General features: G+C 44.6%; 1 protein-coding gene across 2 annotated transcripts in view; it reads right to left on the bottom strand.

Annotated features, from left to right (window-relative positions):
• Positions 1-18,243, bottom strand: part of LOC133552708 (equilibrative nucleobase transporter 1-like) — a 60,535-nt gene extending 42,292 nt beyond the window's left edge. Inside the window, exons 1-2 of one of the 2 annotated variants that reach the window (XM_061900109.1) lie at positions 17,867-18,243; positions 17,556-17,788 (exon numbers count right to left, since the gene is read on the bottom strand). In XM_061900109.1, the coding sequence (XP_061756093.1) occupies positions 17,556-17,742 (187 nt within the window). In that variant the 5' untranslated portion in view covers positions 17,743-17,788; positions 17,867-18,243. Of the gene's footprint in view, positions 1-17,555; positions 17,830-17,866 lie in introns of those variants that run through there. The other variant, XM_061900107.1, reaches the window with a different exon arrangement.
• Positions 18,244-21,533: the final 3,290 nt, after the last annotated feature.

The following is a 21,533-nucleotide window of genomic DNA, read 5'->3' as shown; positions in this document are numbered from 1 at the left end:
ATTTGACGGTTACTTGATTCTGAGAGGCATGGTACGGCTGAGTATAGCACCCTTAATTATCATGCAGGGGAGTAAAGTTCTCTGTTTTAAAGACCCTGATTTTTTGCAAAAATACATTGACTCGCTTTCCTTCCTTACCATGCCGCTTAGCGCTATGCCAAAAGCGTTAGGACTCGGTGATTGCTGGTCCAAGGGGTATTTTCCTCACAAATTTAGTTCGGAGGAACATTTAAATTATGTCGGAAAATACCCCGCAATCAGCAATTACGGTGTAGAACGCATGACACCTGTTGAACGCACCAAGTTTGAGACGTGGTATCAAAATGAGAAAAGCGAGGTCTTTGATTTTCAAAAACAAGCGGTACACTACTGTAAAAACGACGTCAATGTTCTTCGTGAGGGTTGCATCAAATTTAGAGCCGAGTTTACGAGCGAGACGGGTGTTGACCCCTTCTCCCGTATCACCATAGCCTCGGCCTGCATGAAGGTGTTTGTGACTAATTTCCTCGAGCCGCGTTCTCTAGCCATACCTTCCCCGGATAACTACCGAGGGTTGTGTAAAAAATACTCACACACCAGCATCCAATGGTTAGAATGGGAGTCGCATCGTCGTGGTATTTTCATTCAGCATGCTTTAAACAAAGGCGAAAAACAGATGGGGGCATACTTTGTGGATGGGTTTGCTATAATCGGTGGCAAACCATTCGTCTGGGAATTTCAGGGGTGTTTTTATCACGGATGCCCGACGTGTTTCGAACCCGGTGCTGTATGCCCTTTGACAAACACACCGTTCGAGGAGTTGCACAAGGCTACCGAGAAAAAAATGAAAGCGTTAAAGCGTGACCACAAGGTCAACATCATCGTCATCAGAGAGCACGAGTGGAATGAAATGAAAAAATCAAACCCTAGGGTAATAGACTTTCTCAAAACACGCAATTACCCCGCACCTCTCATGCCTCGAGACGCTCTTTATGGAGGTAGGACAAACGCCTTTTGCTTGAGGCACACGGCGGGTGAGAACCAGCGTGTATTGTATGAGGATGTCACCTCTCTCTACCCGTACGTCAACAGCGCATTTCCTTACCCCCTGGGTCATCCTGTCATCATCCACACGGATTTTGACGATGTTGGAAACTATTTCGGTCTGGTCAGAGCCGTTGTTCACCCTCCTCGAGGTCTCTATTTCCCTGTGCTACCCTACAGAACGGTCAAGGGTAAACTAGTGTTTACACTTTGCCGCACATGCGCAGAAAACAATAACCAGCAGGAACCCTGCGAACATGATGAGGAAGGAAGGGCATTAACGGGAGTCTGGGTCACGCTCGAATTCAACAAAGCTTTACAGTTGGGATACAGTCGGTAAGATTACGGAGGTGTGGCACTTTGAAGAACGGAGCGAAACCGTTTTTACGGGTTATGTTCAAACTTTCCTAAAGGGTAAGCAAGAAGCTTCAGGGTATCCCAAAGAAGCCGTCGATGCAGAAAGCAGGGAAAAGTACATTCGTGAATATCGTGAAAATCAGGGAATACAGCTGGATGCTGAAAAAATCGAACCCAACCCTGCCAAGAGACAAATGTCAAAACTCTGTTTAAACAGCCTTTGGGGAAAGTTTGCGGAGAGGTGCAATAGAACTCAGACCACCTTGGTGAGAAAAAGTGAAGTATTTTTCGACTTTGTATTTTCAGGAAAATATCAGGTTGAATATTTTTCCTTTCTCAACGAGCAAATTGCTATGGTGCAATGGCAATACAGTAAAAACAGCGTGGTGCTTCCCGGTAACACAAATAATGTATTTGTCGCTGCTTTTACCACCGCTTACGCACGTTTGAAAATGTACGGTTACCTAGAGGGGTTGCAAGAGAGAGTTCTTTACACAGACACCGATAGTTTAATCTACACGGTAAACAAGGGGGAAGTTTCTCTGGAGACGGGGTCCTATCTAGGCGATTTGACGGATGAGTTGGGAGGAGACAGCATTCACGAATTCGTCTCCGCCGGTCCAAAGAGTTATGCCTACCAAACCCTGCAGGGTAAAAAAACTGTGCTGCGTGCCAAAGGAATCACTCAAACCCGCGAGTGTTGTGAGAGGGTCAACTTTGACAGCGTTAAAGATTTGGTGGAGGGCTATCTGGAGGAAGACAAAACAGGTGCGATCTACACTCCTCATCACCAAATTGTTCGTGATAAAAGGGGGTTCCTTTTAAATAACTCGTCTTTCGAAAAAAAGTTTTGAGTGGTGTATGACAAAAGACGTCTCTTTCCCGACGGGAAAACTTTACCTTTCGGGTATTAGAGAGGAAATGGAAAAAATGGAACGAGTAGACTTTGATCCCAGATTTCATACACCTTTTTCATGCCTGGTTGTAGGACCTAGTGGTTGCGGAAAGACTTTTTTTGTAAAATGTGTATTGGAAAATTGTGAACACGTCATGAATTCTGTACCCGACAACATTGTGTGGATTTATACATCTTTCCAACCCATGTATGCTGAATTAAAAAAGATGAATAAAAAAATAAAATTTGTTGAAGGACTGCCTGATTCCTTTGAAGATGAAAACTTGTTTCCGGACGATCAGACCCATTTGGTGATTTTGGACGATGTTATTTTTCAAGCCTCAAATCACCCCGAAGTGGTTAAAATTTTCACGCAGTATAGACATCATAGAAATATGAGCGTTATGATGCTGACCCAGAATGTTTTTCATCAGGGAAAATTTTCACGCACCATTAGCTTAAACTGTAATTATATGATACTGTTTAAGAATCCGCGGGACAGATTGCAGATTAACGTGTTGGCACAGCAAATGTTCCCCGCACAAAAAAGTTTTTTCTTGGAAAGTTTTGCGGATGCTACTTTGGATGCTCATGGCTATTTATTGGTCGACCTGACACCTTTCTGTCCAGAACAATACAGAGTGAGGTCGGGCGTGCTTCCGCACCAGTGGCCCGTTGTCTACGTGCCAAAAACATAATGTCAAAGCGTGTAAAGAGGAACGGTCCCATGTTAAAAGCTCTGTACCATGCCACACCACAAAAACGTCGAGATATTCTGAGTCACGGCTCACCAGACTTTATCCAGACGCTGTGTGAAATTGCTTTAAACATTCTGAAGGGTAATGTGCCCTTATCACCGTCTCAATTTGCTCATCTTAAAAAACAAAAGAAAATCATCCGACTGCTGGCTGATAAAAGGACTGGACTGAAACGCAAACGCCAGACTCTGATGAAACAGTCGGGCGGTTTTCTTCTACCCTTACTGGCCACCGTCGTACCGTTTATAGGGAATCTTATCGGTGGATTGAGCGGAAAAGGTTGAAGATGAAAAAGGCTCAAAAAATGTTTCTCCTATCCCCCCAACAATTAAATCGTCTGACTCGCCCGGAGCCGACCATCAGAGACTCGGCGGAGGATGATCTAGATGTTAAAATGAGAGCCGTCTTAAACGAACCCGGAATGAATCCTCATGAAAGAATAAAAATATACGATACCCTGCTGCAGAGATATCTCGGCCTGTTGAAGCAGGGGCAACGGGAGGAAAAAAGGATGACTCTGACTTTACACAAGGATTTGCGGGGTGAACCATGGAATGACTCTGAGGATAAACCGGAGGATAAACCAGAGGATAAACCGATGGATAAACCGGAGGATAAACCTCGGAATACTGGCGGGGGGTCAAAGGATGTCACGATGATCGAAGTTCTGAAAATCCTCCCCCGACGCGACCGTAACAACGCCGAGTACATTATGAAAAAATTATCCGAGAATGATAAGGGGTGGACCTCTAAAGGAGAGTTTGTTCAAAACGGTACACCGGTGCAGGGATCTCATATGATCGATTTACTGAAACACCTGATGCAACGGTCCAAAAATCCACAGACCCGCACGCCTGAGGGTTGGAGAAAATTTTTAACAGCGTTGACGGAGCTAAATGTCCCCAGATCGACCATTCATAACCCCAGAGCACGAGATCAATACAGACGTCTGAAAGCGGATGGAGAGTTTGAATCAGAATGGGTGGAAAAAGAAACATTTCTATCCCCCGAGAGGAAAAGAAGAGGTAGAAAAGTGACATTGTCCCCACATTGGTTAAACCTTGAATGAATGATGACAAAACTCTTGTTTCAGTAAAATGTTTTTTTATTCATCAAACGCAGTGTGTACAGCATTTTCATTTCAACGGTTCAAAAAAGTTTCTAAACAACAGACGTCTTGTACGCCACAACGACTACTATTATTCTTATTCGTGCTAGTACAACGTTGAATTTTTTTAACCAGGGTATATGCTTCAAGATCATTTTTTACTACATCATCTGTGTATAAAGACAAAACTTGTTCAAAAGACAGTCCGCAAAATCGATGGTGCAGATAATAAACGCAGTGTTGACCGCACACTGTGGACAAAGGGTGTTGAAGCTGTAGGTTGTGGTACAATATACGGTCAGAACGATTTTCCAAAAAGTTCAAGATGCTCCGAGGGTAGTAATCAAAATCGGGAGAAAATCCATAAGAATCAAAAAAAGTGGCGGTCCCATCTTCCTCCAGAGTCATCGATAACCAGTGCTCCCCCGGTCGATGTCCTTCGTGGGTGTTGACGATAAAGTAGGAGGGTGGGGTAAAGGAGCGAGTCAGTGAGGGGAGTTGGTCGGAGGCCCATACACCACAGAAAACATTCCCCAACACTCGTTGCAGAAGCTTCTCCAGTTGATGGTTATTCATCTCCGTCGTCAATAATAATCCACCAGCACTTGTCGTTTGGAATCAATTTCCAAAATAGAATCGTAACATGCGTAAACCACAAGAGTGACCGTGTTGGGTAAGGGTACTCTGAATCTCATTTCCAACCTCAAAGTGCCATTAGAAACCCGAGACAATGCGTCGCTGTCCTCTCCCGGATTGAGATTGAACACAAACAGCGAATAACCCCGTTCAAAATCTTGTCTGTTGATGCACAGAGGTAAATCTTTCATATGCCTCCCTGTAGCGGTAAACATGTAAAACTCTCTGACCGAAGCCCCCTGGTTAAATTGTGGTTGGAAAGCTTTGGAGGGAATTTGTTTTCCCGCGTGACAGAGGGTGATGTATTCTGCGTTAAAATGCTGGAAATTAAAGGGTGAGAGATCTCTTCTTCCTGTGAAAGCTTCATGATTTACCATACCCAAAACAATGTATTTAGGCATCGTGCCCAAAAACAAATTTTCTTGGGTGCATACTCTGGAATTTTCAGGGATAGAGTAGGTTTTCACGCTGACCCGTGACAAAGGGTAGAGTGCGTTTCCTTTGAGTAAGGCCGAGGCGTGCCCCAATCGTACGGCCGGCGAAACGGTGACCTTTTTTGTGAAGAGAGAGGCACCCAGCACTTTCAGATGGAAAGTACCGTCCGCAGCCCCTGTGAGACAAAAGGCGTCGCTGGCACGCGTGAGTTTGATCCTCAGATCCACCGAGTTGAGAAGGAGTCTCTCGCTGAAAAGAATGTCTGCGTGGAGGGGTCCTAGTAGCTGAACCTCTTTAGATTCAGCCGTGTAACCGGCTCTGATGTTGAGTCCTTTGTTTGGTCCGTTCGCTGTTTCTATAGAGTCTATTGAGCCGCCGGTGTCTTTGTGGAATAACCCGGCTGAGAATTGACTTCTGAGTGTGGCTTCAGAATAGTTTAGTAGCGTTTCAATTATCGCCCTGTATGGGTGTGTGGCGCTGGATTGAGAAATCAGTCTTTCCCCGAGCATAATGTCGCATTGGCTGAAGATGGTGTTTAGAGGATAATTGATGAGACCCACATTGGCGTCGTTTGGGATATTTGATCCATCGGCGCGGGTAATTTTAACCCGCAGGTAAAGTAATGTGTCATTCAGATCCAAGTACTTTTCACCTTCTCCCGGGATGAAAAATTCAATAGGACCCCCGTCAGTGATGGCGGATAGCGGCAGGACTTCTGTGTAGGATTTATCATCGATAGACATCTGAGTCATAGGAGCTGAAAATAAATCCAGCTCGGCCATCGTGCATTCGGCCGAATTTTGATGTAAAAGAGCCATCTTTTTTCTTTTTAAAATATATCGTGTGAGGGAACGACGGTCCTTCTCTTTGAAAACCTTTTACCGACTGATTTTCTTCTCCCTAGATGACGGCGTTTTTTACCACTCGTTGAGAGACGTCGTCCCGGGGGTCTCTTTCGGGGTTGTCTAGCCAGGACCATTATTCCTCCTGATCCGTCTTGTACCCCACTATCCATTTTTCCAACGGCATGACTGAATACGTCGGAAGCGATATTTTTTGCCGCTGTTTTAAGATGAGGTTTGACCAGGGCAAAACCTCTTTTCACAAGAGGTGATACAAAACGAAACAACCTGGAAAACACGGAGCCTATCCCACGCCCGTACATCACAGGTGAACCTGTGAAACCGGGGAGGGAACCCCCCACTTGGCTTTCGTAATAACCCACTAAACGTAGAGGGTCGTGCATGGGTTGACTCATTCTCATTGTTGTTGGTTTTACTTTCTAACGGGTCTAAAGTGGAGCTTCGCGATGGTCTTTCCAAAGGTGAAGTCGACGTGTTTGTTCTGATCAGATTTAATCTCCACCCTGATGTTTTCAATGTGATTTTTCGAGACGGGTAAATAGTAGGCGGGGTTAAAACACTTGGTGACAATCTCACCGTAAGCTCCCTCTACACTCACGATTCTCAAAAGAGGAGCATAAGCGTCGCCTACTATCTGAGGTCGCACCACGTCACTGTAACAGTAGAGATTGTAGAAACCGGCGTTTATATCCGCGGGATAGGGGGCCGACCCACGGTCAAAGTTGATCCACTTTCCAGGTTTCACTCCCATGATGTAAGCCAGGGAAGGGGAAAAACGAAAATGAGTTTGACCCCCTGATTGATAGGAGATTCGCTTTTTAACATTGTCAAAGGCTATCCTCACATCGTTGTCAATTTTTTGTAAAGATTCATTCAGTTCATTTATGAATCGTGTAACGTTCTCATAACATCCCCCTCTCAATTCTTGACGGTAAACTATCCCCATTCCAGGATTGCTTTCAGGTCGCACCGGTGGAGGTCTCTTTTGCCATTCATCAAATGCTCCGTTACAAACATTATACCATGAGCGAGGGTATGAAATCTCTGTTAAGGCCACCTCCCATGAGCCTGCTAAATCTATATGTTGACTTAAATCTATCTGGTAATGGGAACTTTTGTTTTCTTTAAATACGTTGAGGCTGGCGTTGGAGGGTAAGGTGAGGTAAAAACCCTCGTTGCAGGAATGATCCATAATGCTCGATGATCTTTAGACTGTGAGGCTCATCAAAGGCATCAGATTGTTTTATACATTTGTAAGGAGGTCAGCGTCCACCCAACTGTTGAATTTTTCGGGCCAGTTTTTCCAGTGCACTAGAACTTGTTTTTTGCCACCGACCGTACGTCGTTTTAGAATTTCCTCCACATGATAGCGCTTGTCCTCGCTCTCTTTTACTTTCTGCAACTCGGCTTCGTAAAAAGAACCCTCTATTATTTCACCGTCAAAATCTTTCAGTCTCTATGCCGGGGGAGATCGAGGGAGACGTCGTGTTATTGTAAACACCTCGTCTGTAAAACTCTGTTCATATTTTTTATCAAACACTCCTCTCACTTTGGATATTCTCACCATATCTCCCGTGGCAAATTTGTATTTGCGTTTGAATGCTGTGAATGAGCCGTAGAGATTCTCAAACACTTGAGGGGTATTTTCCAAAGTCACATCCACCGGTTTCATTTTAATACTGCTGTGATATCCGTGATTGTAGCTTTTTACCAAGTCTTGTAAGACGTCTAGGTAGCGCCTGGTGTTGTTGGCTGTAAAATATCTCCACATTCTCCCTTTCAGAGTACGATTAAATCTTTCAACCACCGAAGCTTTGAGATCGCTGGCCGTAGAAAAATGTACAATATTGTGTTTCTTCATCAGAGCTTGAAAACTCTTGTTAAAAAATTATTTTCCCGCGTCGGTTTGGAGTTTGCGAGGAATCTGACTTTCCCCCAACACCGATTGAAACGATTCAACCACCTCCACGGACGTCTTTCTCCTCAAAACCCTCACATAGGCCTTCTTGGAAAATACATCTATGACCGTTAATAAATAATTATAACCGTCGTTATATTCAGCCAAGGCTTGCATGTCACAGAGGTCGGCTTGAAACTGGGTTAAAGGTCGCGGGACAAAGACTCTGTTTCTTGGAAAATGAATGCGAACCGGTTTATGGAGTGTATAGGCGTCCTGTCCCGTTAAATATTCTTGAACTTTTTCTTTTGTGACACGTTGCCCCGTTTCATCCTGCACAGCTCGACGGAGTCGATCTACCCCTCCAAAACTACCCGGGTGTGTGGGTGTATAGTATGCTTTTTCCATAGCTTTCTCCATTGTGGAAAGACAAAGAGAAAAGAACTCGTGTTGCTTGGTACACATTTCTTTTATTCATTCATGGAAACAACACAATGAATCTAAAACAGTTTGTTTTTATTCATTCATGGACACCACACAGCAAATCTAAAACAATTTTTCTATAAACTATAAACTATAATCAAGGTTTGATGTAAAACAGGTATACCGTAGGTGAATTTAATCGCTTCGTGCAGTTTTTGTAGTTCAAACAAAACGTTGACGGGGATGTCGCATCGTAGACGATACATCGACATATCAACAAACAGAGCATATAAAATGAACACGTGATAAGGAGAAGGTTGAAAAGACTTTTCTTTAGACCATTCCTTCAAAATTGTTTCAAAAATGTCAAAGTCAAAAGCATGAGAGACAACGGATTTCCAGGTAGCTTTCCAGGTAGGCTTAGAGCGGGCATAATCAAGAATAATTTGTAGTTTTTGAGGTTTGTCTCGTTTTAGAACATACGCTTCCATCGCGTCAATCAACGGGTAAATAACAGCGTGGTTTTCGATAGAGTTTACAAGTTTTCTCCAATAATTACCCATCTTTTTTGTAATTATTCCAACACTCTGTCACCATATCCAGATGTCTCAAAATCGTTTCATCACCCCGTACCAACTCGTTGTACACGTCATCTATGGCCCACCAGACATTTCTCTCAGATTTCAGTTGAGACAGCAGAGAGTCGGCGTAGGATTCGACCCTTGAATCCTCAGCCTCGATGCGACGAAGCATCAGCAAGCGTTGAATGGCTTGAATGAATTTAGACGTACGCAGAGTCTTGATGAGTCCGTCGTAGTTGTACAGGAGAAAGTCCTCTTCATAGGGTTCCAGGCACGGGTGGTTTCTCTGGCTCGGATGGTTCACCCGACAACCGTAACATTCGCTCTGCCTGAACTGGCGGATGGCCTCGTTGAGGAGATGAAACACGGCCGTTTTCACCGTGCTGGTGAAAAGCAACCACTTCCCCCCATCGGTTTCATCATCGATGTGCAACGGGGGGGGGGGGGGGTCCAAGAGTGACGGGGATGGTGACGGGGGTGGTGGCGGGGACGGCGGAGGTGTTATGATGATCAGATCATTCTCCTTTTCCTCCTCCTTCCTATCGTCATCTGGCAAAGACTGCGTAGCGTTGTCGGTTTTCATCCCCCATCTGCAGAAAAATCTCTGCCGAAGCGACACGTCTCATCGTCGCTCACCACCTCCGATCCAGCCGTCGTTTCAGGAGGGTTAAAGATCTCGGCCATGTTTGCTTCATCAGTCGTGTTTACGGATGGTTTGAAATCGTCCTGTGGTATAAGACGGGTCTTTACGCGTCTGATGGTCTTGTTTGCCATTTTCTTGTTTGAGATCCGAGCGTTCAAAAAAGGGAGCCAATATGGTCTGGTCGAAAAAAAAAATTGCAGGGTGGGGTTGTTTTTATAGGGAGGGTCGAAAAAAAAAGTCTCGACCAATCAAACTAACGCTATGATTTTCAAAGGGTATTGGACGAGTCGGAGGAGGGGGTGTTTCCTTGAAGGTTATTGGTTGAAACTGAAGCGGGGGAGGTCCTTTCGTCCTCCGTCGGGGGTGTGGTCTCAAAGGACAACTTTCTTCTCGTCGTCAGCATGCTTTTCCATTGTCGACTGCTTCGGAACAAGTCGTTTATTTTCTCCTTCATCGACGCCATTCGCTCTCGCCATGCCACGATGGGTACGACCACCAACGGTGTAAACACCCCGCATTCATCGTTGAAAGACTCCAGGGAAAAGACATCGGGCTCGGTCCACTGAGCCGGATAGGTACCGGTGATTTTTGGAGCACGGAGACTGGCACGTAAAAACCAACGACCCGAGGCTGAAGATTTCGTCTCCCAGGTATCGCTGAACAGAATTCTTCTCTCATTCAACTCATCCATCGTCGGGTAAGTAAACAAGCTTCCTTTTACGCGTTTATCCACCGGTGAAGGATCACGCCACAGGAAATCGGGCATTGCCAGTCTTAAAACTTCCCAATCCACGGTAGATAACGATGAAAATATCGAGAAAGGGCTTCCGTCTCTTCTTTCTTTTAGCTGAAATAAGCAGATATCCCCCATTTCGTATCTGAATACAAATCCAAAAGATCCCTCCATCCCGTACGCTTCCAAGTCCCATTTCTCACGCAAAGATTCGGTCGGCGGCATCTGAATACGATTTAGAAACACTCGACTTTTTTGCGGAGCGTCAATGTAAGTTTTATTATTTTTATAAATCGACACAGGCGTTTCACTAATCATGACCGAATCGAACAAAGTCTTTACGCTAACGTATAAAGCTCCAAATAATGACTAAGCCTTACACCGCCCTTTTGTACCCCTCCTCTACGTGTGTGTGTGTGTGTGTGTGTGTGTGTGTGTGTGTGTGTGTGTGAAGTGCGTGCGTGTCCACATCTCCACACGTAACATTCCCAGCCATCAATACATCGAAATCTGGAAGTTGTTTCAAACGATCGTAAACATTTAAACTATCAAATATATGGTCACATGCTGCTCAGATGACATTGCTTTCTTAAAAAACTGAACCCTCCTTTGTTCCCTCGTCAGGTCTTAACTCCACCCTCTTCCTGGTTTAACCACTCCCACCGCAGGTCTTAACTCTGCCCTCTTTCTGTTTAAAACTCCACCCTCTTCCTGGTTTAACCACTCCCACCGCAGGTCTTAGCTCCACCCTCTTCCGGGTAAGCCACACCCACTTGACCTTGACATTTGACCCTGACCTTTGACTTTGACCTTTAACCTTGACCCCTCATAAATCATTAACCTTTGAACTTGACCCCTCATAAATCATTGACCTTTGACCTTGACCCCTCATAAATCATAGATTTATGAGGGGTCATAAATCATTTTTGACTAAAGGTGTCCCCTTAAATTCTCTCCTGTTCTGTCTCCCTGTAATGTTTGGTCCTCTTCTGTCTCCCTGTAATGTTTGGTCCTGTTCTGTCTCCCTGTAATGTTTGGTCCTGTTGTGTCTCCCCGTAATGTTTGGTCCTGTTCTGTCTCCCTGTAATGTTTGGTCCTGTTCTGTCTCCCTGTAATGTTTGGTCCTGTTCTGTCTCCCTGTAATGTTTGGTCCTGTTATGTCTCCCTGTAATGTTTGGTCCTGTTCTGTCTCCCTGTAATGTTTGGTCCTGTTCTGTCTCCCTGTAATGTTTGGTCCTGTTCTGTCTCCCTGTAATGTTTGGTCCTGTTCTGTCTCCCTGTAATGTTTGGTCCTGTTCTGTCTCCCTGTAATGTTTGGTCCTGTTCTGTCTCCCTGTAATGTTTGGTCCTGTTCTGTATCCCTGTAATGTTTGGTCCTGTTCTGTCTCCCTGTAATGTTTGGTCCTGTTCTGTCTCCCTGTAATGTTTGGTCCTTTTCTGTCTCCCTGTAATGTTTGGTCCTGTTCTGTCTCCCTGTAATGTTTGGTCCTGTTCTGTCTCCCTGTAATGTTTGGTCCTTTTCTGTCTCCCTGTAATGTTTGGTCCTGTTCTGTCTCCCTGTAATGTTTGGTCCTGTTCTGTCTCCCTGTAATGTTTGGTCCTGTTCTGTCTCCCTGTAATGTTTGGTCCTGTTCTGTCTCCCTGTAATGTTTGGTCCTGTTAAGTCTCCCTGTAATGTTTGGTCCTGTTATGTCTCCCTGTAATGTTTGGTCCTGTTCTGTCTCCCTGTAATGTTTGGTCCTGTTCTGTCTCCCTGTAATGTTTGGTCCTGTTGTGTCTCCCTGTAATCTTTGGTCCTGTTCTGTCTCCCTGTAATGTTTGGTCCTGTTGTGTCTCCCCGTCATGTTTGGTCCTGTTCTGTCTCCCTGTAATGTTTGGTCCTGTTCTGTCTCCCTGTAATGTTTGGTCCTGTTCTCTCTCCCTGTAATGTTTGGTCCTGTTCTGTCTCCCTGTAATGTTTGGTCCTGTTATGTCTCCCTGTAATGTTTGGTCCTGTTCTGTCTCCCTGTAATGTTTGGTCCTGTTCTGTCTCCCTGTAATGTTTGGTCCTGTTATGTCTCCCTGTAATGTTTGGTCCTGTTCTGTCTCCCTGTAATGCTTGGTCCTGTTCTGTCTCCCTGTAATGTTTGGTCCTGTTCTGTCTCCCTGTAATGTTTGGTCCTTTTCTGTCTCCCTGTAATGTTTGTCTGATCTTGAATGGGATTGGAAATATAAATTTCCCGTCGGGATTATTACAGTATTTCTGATTCTGATTCTGATAAAGCAAACCACCAAGTTAAATTAAATAGTGGTATTTCAGTGTGAGCACATAATAAGATAAGGCCCCTTTGCTTGACATTTGCAGATGGATTGGATCACTTCTTGTAAGAAAGAGGCCCTATTTGTGACTTCGGAATGCAAAAGTGATAGCCCTATCCCTGAGAAGAGACTACCTGTCTAGCTCAACGCTAACATTTAAGTTATGACTTAAAGTTGTTTTTCAGACACTTACACGTGAAGATCTCATTTAATGTTTACGATGAGCTGTCCTGACTTAGTACACACCCAGAGACAGGAAGGCGAAATTGTTAGAATAATCATGTATATATATTATCACACAACTTTAGTATGCTTGAAGTCTGTTGCTATAGTTATTAGCTATTATGCTCAAGCTGCATATTTTCTATCTGTGCAAGTACTAAACTTCTTGTCTGAGGGCTGGCCTCAGCCGCAGATCTTATTTTTGTTTTAGCCCGCTAACAGCCAAGGACTTCAAGGACCTCAACGAAGATAAGATGACAGCACGCAGACAAAGCAGAAACAAGGCAATCACAAGGCCCCAGCACATTCCGTCACTTATTGTGCGTACTGGACCTGCTTTGCATAATGTATGTGACCACTCTTTTTAGAGAAGGCCTCAGTGATGTTGACTGTGGAACTCCTGAATAAATAGAGGGGGGCGGGAGCTGAACCTTAGAGCGTAGGGCGAGACTGTGACTGAGTGTGCAGCGCCATGCGTTCTCCTCATGAGCTAAATTGAACTCTGACTCTGCATGATTCCTTGCTTCTTGTCTGTTTGATAGATGTCATCAGTGTTTGAACCTGACAGGAATATGAAAATTGACGCTTTGGCTTCTCCCATTTAGGAGTGCCTCATGTTCTTGACCTGAACTCCTCCAGGAACTGCAGTCCTGTATAAAGATGCTCGCTTGTAATAAAGCAACTTTCGGTTCAGTAAAGCGTCTCCGACATCTCTTTTGATCAAGCGAGGGTGACAAGACCAAAAAATACGTATCATCCGCTATAGAGCTCATACCCAAATGTGTAGTGATCTGTAAGAAGGTATGGAATTTTATGTCTGGGTAACAGGAAGACAGTCCTCAGCACGTGTATGATGCTGCAGGCTGACAGGAACAGGAAACTGTCTCGATGAGATATTCCAGCCTCAAATACCAACTGTAGGAGTAAAAATCACTTTCAGTTCATAAAATGAAAAAAATAAAAAAAATACAAAAATTATAACAGGGACAACGATGACAAAATCTCCCCACCTTAATGATGAGGAAGATTGCTGGGGAAGAGTCAAAAGCCCCGTTGAGAAGAGTGATGACGGTGGACCGATTTTTGGGGAACAGATTTGCCACCTTGGGAAGTTAAATAGTTCAAATCAGAGTCCGTTGCGCCTTCTTGGTACATTTAGTCAAGTGTGAATGCAATGGTTATGATTTAAGTTGATTTCAAACAGGCGGTGTCAAACTCCTTTTAATTGAGGGCCACATGGCAGTTATCTCTGCCCTCAGTGTCAATCAATCAGTCAATCAATGTTTATTTATATATCCCTAAATCACATGTGTCTCAAAGGGCTGCACAAGCCACAACAACATCCTCGGTTCAGATCCCACATAAGGGCAAGGAAAAACTCACAACCCAGTGGGATGTCAATGAGAATGACGATGAGAAACCTTGGAGAGGCCCGCAGATGTGGGTGACCCCCCCCCCCCCCCCCAATAGTGGATCTAACATAATATTGTTAAAGTCCAGTCCATAGTGGATCTAACATAATAGTGAGATTCCAGTCCATAGTGGGGCCAGACGGGTCAGCAGCACCGAGATGTCCCCAACCGATGGACATACACACACACACATATATATATATATATATATATATATATATATATATATATATATATATATATATATATATATATATATATATATATATATATATATATGTACACACACAGTGGGGCAAAAAAGTATTTAGTCAGCCAGCGATTGTGCAAGTTCTCCCACTTAAAATGATGACAGAGGTCTGTAATTTTCATCATAGGTACACTTCAACTGTGAGAGACAGAATGTGAAAAAAAATCCAGGAATTCACATTGTAGGAATTTTAAAGAATTTATTTGTAAATTATGGTGGAAAATAAGTATTTGGTCAACCATTCAAAGCTCTCAATGATGGAAGGAGGTTTTGGCTCAAAATCTCACGATACATGTTAGACCCACTATGGACTGGACTCTCACACTATAATGTTAGATCCACTATGGACTGGACTCTCACACTATTATGTTAGACCCACTATGGACTGGACTCTCTTGGACTGGACTCTCACACTATTATGTTACATCCACTATGGGCTGGACTCTCTCACTATTATGTTAGATCCACTATGGACTGGACTCTCACTATAATGTTAGATCCACTATGGACTGGACTCTCACAATTGTTACACCCACTATGGACTGGACTCTCACACTATTATGTTAGACCCACTATGGACTGGACTCTCACACTATAATGTTAGATCCACTATGGACTGGACTCTCACACTATTATGTTAGATCCACTATGGACTGGACTCTCTCACTATTATGTTAGACCCACTATGGACTGGACTCTCTTGGACTGGACTCTCACACTATTATGTCAGATCCACTATGGACTGGACTCTCTCACTATAATGTTAGATCCACTATGGACTGGACTCTCACAATTGTTACACCCACTATGGACTGGACTCTCTCTATCATGTTAGACCCACTATGGACTGGACTCTCATTATTATGTTAGACCCACTATGGACTGGACTCCCTCACTATTATGTTAGACCCACTATGGACTGGACTCTCTTGGACTGGACTCTCACACTATTATGTCAGATCCACTATGGACTGGACTCTCTCACTATAATGTTAGATCCACTATGGACTGGACTCTCACTATTATGTTAGACCCACTATGGACTGGACTCTCACTATTATGTTAGATCCACTATGGACTGGATTCTCACACTATTATGTTAGACCCACCATGGAGTGGACTCTCACTATTATGTTAGACCCACTATGGACTGGACTCTCACTATTATGTTAGATCCACTATGGACTCTCACACTATTATGTTAAATCCATTATGGACTGGACTCTCACACTATTATGTTAGACCCACTATGGACTGGACTCTCTTGGACTGGACTCTCACACTATTATGTTAGATCCACTATGGACTGGACTCTCACTATAATGTTAGATCCACTATGGACTGGACTCTCACAATTGTTACACCCACTATGGACTGGACTCTCACACTATTATGTTAGACCCACTATGGACTGGACTCTCACACTATAATGTTAGATCCACTATGGACTGGACTCTCACACTATTATGTTAGATCCACTATGGACTGGACTCTCTCACTATTATGTTAGACCCACTATGGACTGGACTCTCTTGGACTGGACTCTCACACTATTATGTCAGATCCACTATGGACTGGACTCTCTCACTATAATGTTAGATCCACTATGGACTGGACTCTCACAATTGTTACACCCACTATGGACTGGACTCTCTCTATCATGTTAGACCCACTATGGACTGGACTCTCATTATTATGTTAGACCCACTATGGACTGGACTCCCTCACTATTATGTTAGACCCACTATGGACTGGACTCTCTTGGACTGGACTCTCACACTATTATGTCAGATCCACTATGGACTGGACTCTCTCACTATAATGTTAGATCCACTATGGACTGGACTCTCACTATTATGTTAGACCCACTATGGACTGGACTCTCACTATTATGTTAGATCCACTATGGACTGGATTCTCACACTATTATGTTAGACCCACCATGGAGTGGACTCTCACTATTATGTTAGACCCACTATGGACTGGACTCTCACTATTATGTTAGATCCACTATGGACTCTCACACTATTATGTTAAATCCATTATGGACTGGACTCTCACACTATTATGTTAGACCCACTATGGACTGGACTCTCTCACTATTATGTTAGACCCACTATGGACTGGACTCTCACACTATTATGTCAGATCCACTACGGACTGGACTCTCTCACTATAATGTTAGATCCACTATGGACTGGACTCTCACAATTGTTACACCCACTATGGACTGGACTCTCACTATTATGTTAGACCCACTATGGACTGGACTCTCATTATTATGTTAGATCCACTATAGACTGGACTCTCACACTATTATGTTAGACCCACTATGGACTGGACTCTCACTATTATGTTAGATCCACTATGGACTCCCACACTATTATGTTAAATCCACTATGGACTGGACTCTCACTATTATGATAGATCCACTATGGACTGGACTCTCACTATTATGCTAGATCCACTATGGACTGGACTCTCACTATTATGCTAGATCCACTATGGACTGGACTCTCACTATTATGTTAGATCCAGTATGGACTTCATCTATGCGTAAACATTTTTTGACGGGTTAGTTTTTTGTATTTTTTGTTCAACATGGCTCCTTCAACATTCCGGGCTGCCGACCCCTGGCCTCCCCCGACCACACGGTCCCCCGGTTAGGCGATGATCAAGGTGCACTTACATTGCGTAGACTCGAGCCACCGTTGTCCCAAAGCGATCGAAGATGAAACCGTTGAGGAGTTTGACAAAATCGCTCATGAAGGATGCGATGGTGAAGACCAGCGAGAACTGCTCATCCTGTCCCCGGCAGTCTGATTGATTAATTGATTGAGACTTGAGTTAGATTGCACAGTACAGTACATATTCACTACAATTGACCTCTAAATGGCAACACCCGAATAAGTCTTTCAACTTGTTTAAGTCCGGGTCCACATTAATCAATTCATGGTAACACACAAAGACGTTGGGTCTAGACACGCGGGTGTGTCTCTCCCACGTTTGTATCAAACATACCTAGGACCTGCGAGCCGTTTATTCCCGTGGCGTTGACACAAAAGGAGCCGAAGAAGCCCTGCTTCTTCAAGATAAAATCAAGCGAGGCCCAGCCAAAGAGGATCCCTGCAAAACACAAACACTCCACCATGCCCGTGAACATGGAGAGGCCTCGTCGCACCCCCGGACATTTTGGACAATTCCACATTGTCCCTGTTGGTGTACCTCTCTATCACACACACACACCAGTTGATCTGCCCAAAAAAGAAGAGCAATATAAGCAATTTATGTTCTAACACATAAATGAAACTACCAAGGTATTTCCGACTCACGCAAATATCGCCGGATCCTCTCAGGTCTCGGCGCTGCTGTATCGCACAACCTTTCTTTATAGGGCAAACCCTCCAAACAAAACGTTGGTAAGAATGCCAGCTGTAGAAAGTGTGAAAGCATGCATGGGGACACCACACCACTGTATCAGATCAGACTGATTATAGCAGACGGCGTTAATGCGGTGATCGTCCAAGACTAAGTCACAGCATTTGGGAGCCTGAAGAATGGACCGATCTCGATCTCTCTCAACACGTGCAGATCTATCCGCTCAAGATCTGCCTGTTTTTAAAAACGCAGCAAATCTCATCTACAAAACCCGCAAAAGCTGTGAAGTTGTCACGTCGTGTAAATGGTAAATAAAAAGGGAATACAATAATTTGCAAATCCCTTTTCAGGCAATGACATAAACATTTTTTTTAAAAATAACAATATAAATTAATACAGTGCAAAAGGTAACGTATAGTATGTAATACAAACCCCGTTTCCATATGAGTTGGGAAATTGTGTTAGATGTAAATATAAACAGAATACAATGATTTGCAAATCCTTTTCAACCCATATTCAGTTGAATGCACTACAAAGACAAGATATTTGATGTTCAAACTCAAACTTTATTTTCTGTCCATCCATTTATTCCATCCATCTTCTTCCGCTTATCTGAAGTCGGGTCGCGGGGGCAGCAGCCTAAGTAGGGAAGCCCAAACTTTCCTCTCCCCAGCCACTTTGTCCAGCTCTTCCTGGGGGATTCCGAAGCGTTCCCAGGCCAGCCGGGAGACATAGTCTTCCCAACGTGACCTGGGTCTTCCCCGTGGCCTCCTGCCGGTCGGACGTGCCCGAAACACCTCCCTAGGGTGGTGTTCGGGTGGCATTCTTACCAGATGCCCAAATCACCTCATCCGGCTCTCTCGATGAGGAGGAGCAGCGGCTTTACTTTGATCTCCTCCCGGATGGCAGAGCTTCTCACCCTATCTCTAAGGGAGAGCCCCACGACCCAGCGGAAGAAACTCATTTTGGCCGCTTGCACCCGTAAACTTGTCCTTTCGGTCATAACCCAAAGCTCATGACCATAGGTGAGGATGGGAACGTAGATCGACTGGTAAATTGAGAGCTTTGTCTTCCGGCTCAGCTCCTTTTTCACCACAACGGATCGATACAACGTCCGCATTACTGAAGACGCCGCACCAATCCGCCTGTCGATCTAACGATCCACTTTTCCCTCACTCGTGAACAAGACTCCTAGGTACTTGAACTCCTTCCCTTGGGGCAGGGTCTCCTCCCCAACCCGGAGGTGGCACTCCACCCTTTTCCAGGCAAGAACCATGGACTCGGACTTGGAGGTGCTGATACTCATTCCGATCGCTTCACACTCGAGTGGGTACTATGCCAAGGTCGCTCGGCGTAAATTGAACGTCACATGTCTGAAAGATCTTGCCAAACCGGAAGAGCAAGATGCCATGCTCAAAAGTAAGATCTGCAAAGACCAAACGATATAGAGGAACACTGGCTAACTCTCAAAACTTCTATTCTTTAAGCCTGGTGCAACACAAATTATTTCTAGAAGCGCGTTTCCCGGGGCTGGTTTGACGAGTACGACACAGTCATCTGCAGAAAAATAGGGGAAAAAAAGCAAGCAGCCTTTCACGCTTGGTAAAATGATCCATCTGATGCTGTCAAAAATAATAAGTTCTTGGAAATGAAAGCAGGGGTGCAGAGAAAATATCAGACGTATGAAGTGGTGGCCCATGAAAGGACAGTGGTGATTCCCATGCCTTTGTAAGCACAACAAGAGACATTTACCGAGCGATTTTTGACGTCGAGAGATGGTGTTGGAATCCTGACAGATCGTGCGGCCATCAACCAACGTTGGACAGAGTATCTTCAAAACCTGTTCAACCAGAACTCAACAGTTGAAGAGTGGGTGTTTAATATAATTCCACAATCATAGAAGAGTTGACGGCCACTCCCTCTCTGGCAGAAATACAGGAAGCGATCAGTCGAATAAAAAACAGCAAAGACGTTGGACCTGACAACATTTCCGCTGAAATATTTAAGCAAGGAGGTTCATCCCTTACCTTACCATCCTTTACCAAGAATTGATATTCGTGGACCCCGACTTAAACAAGTTAAAAAACTTATTCGGGTGTTACCATTTAGTTGTCAATCGTAAGGAATATGTACTGTACTGTGCAATGTACTAATAAAAGTTTCAATCAATCATACCTACCAGCTGTATCTCCTGAATACAAAGATCTGGGGAAATGAGGTGATGTCCGTAGACTTTCGGGATGCACCAATGGTAGCCCTGTTCAAGAAAGAGGACAAGACCATCCGTCAAAACCACAGAGGGATCTCCTCCCTTGCAGGTAAAATACTTGCCAGGATTCTTGCAAGCCGTCCCCTCCCTGTCTTTGAAGCTATGCTGCCTGAATCACAATGTGGATTTCGACAATCTAGACTGAGGCACCATTGACCTGATTTTGCAAGAGAAATGTCGAGAACAAAATCTCCAACAATACACGGCTTTCATAGATCTGTCCAAGGCGTTCGACGTGGTATATCGTGAGGCACCATTTGAATCCACTTGGAGCCTATCTCAGCTGCATTCAGGCGGAGGGTGGAGCACCACCAGGACAGGTCACCGCCTGGTGGTAGGATCAACACAGGTAGACAACACTTGGCCCAATTTAGTGTTGCTGATCAACCTTTCCCCAGGTGGATGTCTTCGGAGGCAGGAGGAAGCCGGAGTACCCGGAGGGAACCCACGCAGTCATGGGGAGAACATGCAAACTCCACACAGACAGACCCCGAGCCCAGGATGTGCTGCTAAATTCATTCCCATCATTGGATGAACACATGATGGCGTTAAAGCCACTGGAACGAATTCTGAAAATTCTACATTCTACATTACTACTGCAGTCAAACAATGATGTGTAATTGCACCAACTTCTATCTCGTCAAAGACAAGCAACCTGATGGCATTATCATCGTCTATTGTCTTGTTTGGCCTTAGCCAACTAAAAGTTACAACCAAGACCTCTACCACCTTTTTCAGTTGAAGACTTTCAAATCATCTTGAGTGTTTTCACTGAACCCTACGAAGCTCTTGTCCTTATATGGACCGCTCGTCTGCGTATCAGTTGGGGACGTCTCTGCGCTGCAGACCTGTATTCGCTTGGGATGGTCTCCTGATGGCCCCACTATGGACTGGACTCTCACTATTATGTTAGATCCACTATGGACTGGACTCTCACAATATTATGCTAGATCCACTCTTCATCCATTGCACTAGTAGCCCAGGAGGGGGAGGTCCCCACATCTGGGGTCCCCTCCAAGGTTTGTCATTGTCCCATCGGGTTGAGTTTTTCCTTGCCCTGATGTGGGATCTGAGCCGAGGATGTCGTTGTGGCTTGTGCAGCCCTTTGAGACACCCGTGATTTAGGGCTAAATAAGTAAACATTGATTGACTGATAGATTATATGTCATCACAAAGCGAGCCCATTACTCCTGCCTTAGCCCCCCTCCATTGGCTACCTGTGTCTTTTAGAGTCCATTTTAGAATGGTTTTACTCGTTTTTAAATCCTTACGTGGTCTTTCCCCACCTTACCTCTCTGAGCTGCTCCACCTATATGCCCCTACCCGGTCCTTTAGGTCAGCTGATCAGCTGA

This window comes from Nerophis ophidion, linkage group LG05 (assembly GCF_033978795.1).
Source record: "Nerophis ophidion isolate RoL-2023_Sa linkage group LG05, RoL_Noph_v1.0, whole genome shotgun sequence".
Classification (NCBI taxonomy): domain Eukaryota; kingdom Metazoa; phylum Chordata; class Actinopteri; order Syngnathiformes; family Syngnathidae; genus Nerophis; species Nerophis ophidion.
The sequence above is the reverse complement of the archived record's forward strand: the minus strand, read 5'-3'. Positions and strand labels throughout refer to the sequence as shown.